Source organism: Sphaeroforma arctica, assembly GCF_001186125.1.
Source record: "Sphaeroforma arctica JP610 unplaced genomic scaffold supercont1.1692, whole genome shotgun sequence".
Classification (NCBI taxonomy): Eukaryota; class Ichthyosporea; order Ichthyophonida; genus Sphaeroforma; species Sphaeroforma arctica.
The window spans coordinates 1-7,623 of record NW_014038866.1 but is presented as its reverse complement, the minus strand read 5'-3'; the positions used below and the strand labels follow the sequence as shown (position 1 = coordinate 7,623).

Here is a 7,623-nt window from a genome sequence, read left to right as displayed (position 1 = left end):
GCGCGTTCGTGTATGATGTCATTTGTGTTTGTGTGATGTGTGTAGCCCATACACGTACACACTGCTCTATAGATATAACGTATAGCGTCTACAGGGCAAGTTAGAAATACGTTGAAACAACCCTGCATGTAGTTGGACCGGTGTGCTAATATTTACTGCACTTGATTGTAATATGATAGATGTATTCAAACGAGAAATCTATAACCAGCATATGTCTAGAAATACAGATAGATCTTGTTCGAATCATTTGCTGTGCGCTTTACAGCTTTCTGTTTCTATAAAATATTCTGAGACTGGTGGGAAGAAAGAAGACAGGTTGAGGGTTATGAGGCTTGCCTTTTTTGGTGGTGGTGAAGTACTTTCCGTCTTTCATCTTCGCTGACTACTGCGATGTAACGTTGGTCGTCGTTCTGGAAAGGTACCTTGTTGTTGTTGGACTTGTTTAATAGTTTATATCGATAGTGTATGAGAGTCGTATGTTGTGGTTTACACATGTGTAATTCGACTACATAGATTTTGTACTTCACCCGCTATCGGCTGTGTAACGCTAATAATAATATTTCATAAAAGCCTATATTACTAATAGCTCTCTCTCTCTCTCTCTCTCTCTCTCTATAGACCGTGTAGAGAGGCCAAGTTTGTCACATAAATATCTTACATAAATATTGCATTGTATTTTTAGTTCAAAATTTTAAAATCATACAGAAACAACAAAATATTTTAAAATTTAAAAAAATACAGTGTACATATGTACTGTACATAGTCATACTGAGAGTACAACTGTAAATACATAAATTTCTTGTAAAAAATCATGTACATAAAAATTGTTGGGTTTGGCTGTTTATTTTAGAAGGCTATGGTTTCGCAGGGTTCGCTCAACATAGGCTTCTGTACAATTTAGGAGGCTATGGGCTACATAGTCTCCAGAACAACGTCAAAAGTTAAAAGGAGAGGTCATTTGCGCGTTCTGAAAGCATCGTTTTTAATGCGTACAAAAAGCCAAATTTTTAAATTCTGCTTAGAGCGTTTTATCCCATTGATGATGTCTATGAATATGCTCTATTAAACATTCGTCGCTCATTCTCCATGTTATGTATAGCTTTGCCTACGAGTTTACTTGCGCGTGTATTTACCCTTACGCCGTCTACTAAACAATCAACCGCAACTGCTGCCAGAGGACTATCAAAATCCGCACCGAACTCAAAAATATCCGGCGAGCTTGACTCGATTGAATTCGTCCTCTTTATCATTACTATTTGTCTATCCATGCCAGCAAAGCTCGGGGCCTTTTCTGCCTCCACAATGCGAGACGGTTTGGTGTGCTTACCTGGAGCACCCTTTTCCACCTCCAAAATGCGAAACGATTTGGTGTGCTTCCCTGGAGCACCGCCCCGTCGCAGCCCTGGCATACTAAATTGCCGTAGAAAGCCAGACTTGCCATCTTTGTGGTGAGCGCTAATTTCCTGGGATACAGTGACCTTTTTGTCAGCAGAGCTTCTCATTTCTGATAAACTAGCGGGTCGCATCGGGTTAAAGTCTGCGGGGCTTGCTAGGGGGTAAGCGGGCTGTCGATGACACAGCAAACTTCTGCCTGTTGAGTCTCCAAAGTTAGCAGCACTTGTCGGACTATTTGCCGATTTCTTGTTCCGCATCGGCGTGATATCATTGCAGTTCATTCGTAGTATTCCACCGGCGTCGCTCTTGGGACTTATTTTCACGTCTGAACTTCTGGCACGCCTACATAAGGTGCGGGCAGTTACGGATATAGGCATTTGCATAGAAGACACTCGACGATACAGCTTACTATTGGTCGCTAGATCATCAATTCTGCCATTCGTGGGGCTTGCCGGGTACTTCTTACATAGCCCGTATCTAATAGGTGTCGCAGTTTTGTTCTCGACAGCCGGCAGCGACCACTCGATCCCCGAATCCGTTCTCGAATATTCCTTCTTGTCGACCTGTATATTGCTAGGAGACGGTGTCGAGTTTGTACAATTCCACTTACTTGTATTACTCGGTCGACTGCGATCACCTGTCTGATTATTAATTTTGTCATTCGTGGGGCTTGTCGGATACTTTTTGTATTGTCCGTATCTGGTAGCTGTCACGGTTGTATTCTTGACAGCCGGCAACGACCAGTCGATACCCGAAACCGTCCTTGAATGTTCCTCTTTCTCGTCGTGTATATTCATGGGAGCCGGTATCGAGTTTGCAGAATTCATCCTACTTGCATTACTCAGTTTACTGCGATTGCTTGTCTGATCATTGCTGAGATTTCGTTCGTTTGTCTCCTTCACCATCTCCAAATGTTCAGCCATTGCTGACATATCCACAGCCTCATCCTCCTCCAAGATCCAAGCATACAGAGCATCCAAAGTTGCCTGTTGCTGGTTGCGAATGGAAAATGGCATGATGGGGCATAAATACATATATATTTGACCGCCGATGAATTCAAAAAACAATTAGATAATACGTAGTATGTTATCAATCGTGTGTACACAGAGTACGTTGTCGATCTTGTGTTAGCATACTATAGGTATCATTTAGATTTTATGGAATACCTCCGTTTGTATTTGACATTTATATATTTATATATTTTATGTAAAAATTGGTTTGCACGCGCGTACACAGCCACGCACTCGGGCCATGGTACAGTGCTTGGTGAGAAACTGAGAATCGCGATTCGAAGTGGAATGAGGAATCGAATCCTCCCTCTCTGAGACTCGTCTGAACTCTGATTATTTATATTCACTATCAGACTATCAGTCTCTGGCTCTCTGCTCTGCTGCGGGGGGGGGGGAGTCAGCCGGTTAGACTGCACATGAAGTGCAGCCCGCAAAGTACATTGAACAGACTAAAAATGAAGATATTTATTTGTATTTATTTACTAAAAATTAAAAAAGAGCAATATACTGTGGTCTGTGACTCTGTGCGTGTAGAATGTACTACTACTATGTATTTACTATGTAAATAGCAGCTAGCATACATAGAAGTAAGTAGTCTGTCCAAACTCCAAACTCCAAACTAAATTAGGTCTGAAGTTCAATGTTCATTTACATTTGTTGTACTCTGCAGTCTGTACTCTGGACTCTATTTTTATATACTCTGTTATAACATTAGTTTCTTTCAATTCATAGTGGAGTAGTTTTCCTCTCCCAGAGATTCCTACTCAGGTGGTCGGCCGGTCGCCCTTTTTTTGTTGTTGACTTCTTGTTGAGTTGCTGTTGTTGGCGGCTTGGCCAGTTGGCCGGTTGGCCTCTTGCCCCCTTTGTTCTAGTGAGACAGGACTCGGAGTGCGGACATTATTAGGCGTGCGACCGACCGACCGACCGACCGACCATGCGCCCGCCGCCCGAGTGCCCGACCAGTCGACCACTCGTGCCCCGAACTTGTTGTGAAGCCTCTTTTTATTAAAACAAACTAAAAAAATCGGTTTTCGTTTTTTTTTAATAAAACCAAAAAGCTACACTTGATTACAGTATATACCATAGCCTAAATACTACTCTACTACTAGAGAGGCTATGGCAGTATTTATGTATTTTATTTAAAAATAAAAAACAATATGTATTTCAATGTACATTAAATACATAGTACAACAGGCTATTTAGTATTTACAGTCTATTTACAGTCTATTTATTACATTCCAGTCTACACTCTAAAGTTCTACACTACAAGAAGTCTACAGTCTACACCCTACAGTCTATTTATAAATAAAACAGTTCTACCCATCCATATTTCTATTTAAATGTATTTCTTCTTTCTTGACCTGATGATATTGAGTCATTGACTCTGTCATTGATAAATCTCTACTACTCTGTAGAGAGAGTAGAGAGTATATTTTTTACAAATATTATTAGTACTATGAACTCAGCTCTGTATTTACTCTATTTAGAAGAGAAAGAGAGAGTGTGTAAGAAAAGTATGAGAGATGGTCACGTCAGACGAGAGACAGAGAGTCTGAGCCTCTTAGAGGAGTCGAGGACTGAGACTCTGAGTCGTCTGAGAGAGTCGTGTGCGTGTCTCAAGTAAAATACATGATGTCATATACTGTGAGCGTGAGACTGTGAGAGTGGCTGTGTGAAGTCTATTTATTATACTACAGAGCAAATCTCATATCGTTATGCTATTTTCTTATTTTCTAAAACGAAATATACAAACAGAAATAAAAAGTAAAATAAAGAAACGCTATCAACAGCAGATAAATTTTTTATCATATTGAAAAAGAGAAAAAAAATACATATATTATATATTATTTGTTTTAAAAAAAAGTATAAACTTTTACTTTTTTATTTTGGCCCAATACCTTATTTTTGGGGGGCACAGAATCACGTGGTGGGCGGATCTGACTGTGTTTTAGGACTTAAGTAGGAGTCACCTTGGAGTCTTGGACAATAGGCCCGGACAACATAAAATATTGGACGGAGACGGGGGGGAGTTACTATATAGGATTAGAGTTTGATCCAGCTGTATCTTAAAAATTCAATCTCATTGGCATATAGATTGCTTATCTTCATCGTTTTGACGAATAATGAACGTATGCTCAATCTCATCCCAATCGGACCATTGATTCAAAAATTATGAAGAATTTCAGTTTGTACCAGAACTGGGTCAAACTCAACCTAGAGCCACACGTAAGCGTTAAACATACAAGCATTATAGCGTACTACTTTAATGGTTAATTGGGGACTATATGTGCGCGTATAGCGAGTCATATTCTAACCAGTAACTTTTGTAAATAAATACCAGTGAGAATATGAGGTAAAAACTGGGACTGGAAGTCATTTATTTCTATTATTAGCCTGTTGGGACTCTGGGCCTCTGTCTGAAAATGTCTTGTCGTTAATCTCTTAGGAATACATTAAGCCTTTTCATTGGTGCATACTCAAGGTCTAGTTGTTTGTTGTTTCAAAAACAAGGTCTGGGCCTCTGGGGGGGCGAAGGGAGCGCTAGGCGACAGCGCGACATATTTAAATAAATAGTTTCAATTTCAATCGAGAGGGCTCTGGTCACGAATTCGCAATAGCATAGCCTTCTAAAAAATTGAGAGGTATTTATATAGCTAAATATGTATATTTAGCGATAGAGTACTTGTTGATTTTTTTTTACAATAAAATATCAATAATAAAAGTCACAAAACAATTTGTTTTTAAATATTCACGGACCTCTCTAGAATTTAAAAAAGGGTCAATAAATACTCTCGAGGCTGTCTAGTTATTTTATTAAAAAAAAATAGAAGGCTACGCCGCCTACGCGGCGTAGAGACATAGACTCGTACATATTTAGCGGAAATCGTATATTGTGCGAGACCCTGATGATGACCTGGTCCAGAGGGCCGTGTTGATGACCTGGTCCAGGGGGCCGTAATTTAGTCCCATATCTTCACAAACAACCGGTCCGAAAATCGAAAACAGATATGCCCTTAGCCTTTTGGCAGCTGCAGTCTACAGGCCAGCTTGGCTGTATGTACAAAAAAATGTTAGGTGTCTTTGACTCAACAGTGAGTCAAGATGTTTCTCGATCGCCCCAATAGCCAATGTCCAACAGTTGTCACTCTTCACTGTCATCCGACATCCAGTCAGAAGAGTTACAAAGTAGTCTCTAGAGTAGAGTAGACTCACAGTATATGGGCCCATGGACAGGGCCACTGGCCTGTGGCCTGTGGCCTGTGGGCCATGAATTGATGTTGATGGCCGGTTGGCCACTCTGTCGCTCTCTCCAGCTCTCACGGTCTCACACAGTCTCAGACCGTCAATAAGTTATACGAAGCGTAGATTTAAAGTTAAACTTAAACCGATAGTTTTTCAATTTTTAAACGGTTTAGCTTTTATAAACTCAATACTATATGGACGAAATCGTGGATTTTGCACTTCATAACTGCTCCTTTATTCAGCAATTTTAGGACATAATATTTGACCTAGAAAACTGCTCCTAAACAATATCGGTTGTTGTATGTACGATATAAAAGTAAAACGTTAACCGTTATTAGTTCAATTATAAACGGTTTAATGTAAAAGTTTTTGACGTAATAGTGAATAGTAACTCAGGTCTCAGACTCTCACTGTCTTTTTGTCAAAAATACTCACATTTCACAGAATTTATGTCTGGGAGAAAGTTTTGATTTTAGGGTCTCAAAACCTATCCTGCGCCCTGCCGGCTGCGGCCCTGACTCAGGCACGTAAAAAAAAGTAGTTGTCTCTCTAGAGAGTTTCAGACATTCCAGTGGCTAAATAATATGCATACATAATTCAGTACAGTGTCTCCCGAGTCCAGACTCCAGAGTCCAGTCTCACTCACTCTCACAGACTACATAGTACAGAGTCAGAAACTCCCAGTCTCGACTCGCTCTCAATCGGCAATCTCGAATTCTCAATTTAAAAAAAAAATACATAACCTGTGGCTGTGGTCTGTGGGGCTGACCGGCTGAGCTCATAATGTTATGGGGGTATGTACGGGATAGAAGTTGAACGTAAACGCATATAAATTCAAATTTGAAACGTTATAACGGTTATAGTGTGTTCAGAAGGGTTCTTTAACAGGACTGGTTCGTATCGTGAACATGATACACACTTTAAAAGACCCGCAAGTTGCACCTATCAGTATACAAAGGACCGCATATGAAATTAAAAACCCTTTATAAACGTGTTAACGGAAACCAGTTCGAGAAATAAATATATATATATTTACAGAACAACCCGAATGCACATTGCGCAACGGTCGCAGGCCCGGCAGGGTGGATGAACATTATTAGGCCAGTGACTCCAGAATCCAGTGACCACTCCTCACAGAGTCGCAGACTCGCAGGTGGTAGTCTGACAGAGTCGAGTGACTCGAGTTTTAGTTTCTACATTTACTTTTTTCTTTCATAAAAACTGAAATTCATTCTCTCTCGTTGTCTCACTCTGCAGTCTGCTGCTGAGCTCATAACGTTATGGGGGTGCAGGATAGAAGTTGAACGTAAACGGATATTTATTTATTTTTAAACGTTATAACGTTATAATGTGATCAGAAGGGCCTACCAAAGTTCTTTTATTGGTTCTTATCGTGAACATGGTACACACTTAAATGTTTAGACCCGCAAGTTGCACCTATGAGCATACAAGGACCGCATATGAAATATAAGTTGAACGTAAACGTATATTTATTCGATTTATAAAAAATTTAGCGGAAACCGGTTTGTTGTTAGGTGACTTGGGTCTGCTGGCTGACTGCCAGTCTTTGTAGACCGATTTTTAAACAAATAGAATGTCAAAAACTAACAAACCACAGCTCTAAATTCATAGCCACTCATTTCGTGATTATGAGGTGTACTCCCAATAATCTCAACGGGGAACAGTTCTCACTTCTCAGCTAATGTACCATGATACCGGATACGGTGACATGAGCAGCCGATGTTTTAAAAAGAATTATATTGCAAACTGCTCTCCAATCTTCATTCCTCTACTATCACCCCCTGTCAATATAAAATGAATTCCACGATATGTAATCAATGAATTTTTAATCTTTTAGGGGGGAATATACTAATAAAATGCTTATTTTGATACTATTTTATATATTTATATAAATGAGGCTTATGAGCCAATGTAAATAGATAAATATATATACATATATATATTATTATATTTA

General features: G+C 39.7%; 1 protein-coding gene across 1 annotated transcript; it reads right to left on the bottom strand.

Annotated features, from left to right (window-relative positions):
- Positions 1–826: 826 nt before the first annotated feature.
- Positions 827–2,551, bottom strand: SARC_11446 (hypothetical protein). The gene has a single exon (XM_014294467.1). It carries the CDS (start codon positions 2,427–2,429, stop codon positions 1,047–1,049), a length of 1,383 nt encoding a protein of 460 aa, XP_014149942.1. The 5' UTR covers positions 2,430–2,551; the 3' UTR covers positions 827–1,046.
- Positions 2,552–7,623: the final 5,072 nt, after the last annotated feature.

What these genes read in the sequence shown, in the direction of transcription:
- SARC_11446 (XM_014294467.1), bottom strand. Translation starts at nt 2,429, where the DNA reads ATGTATTTATGCCCCATCATGCCATTTTCCATTCGCAACCAGCAACAG.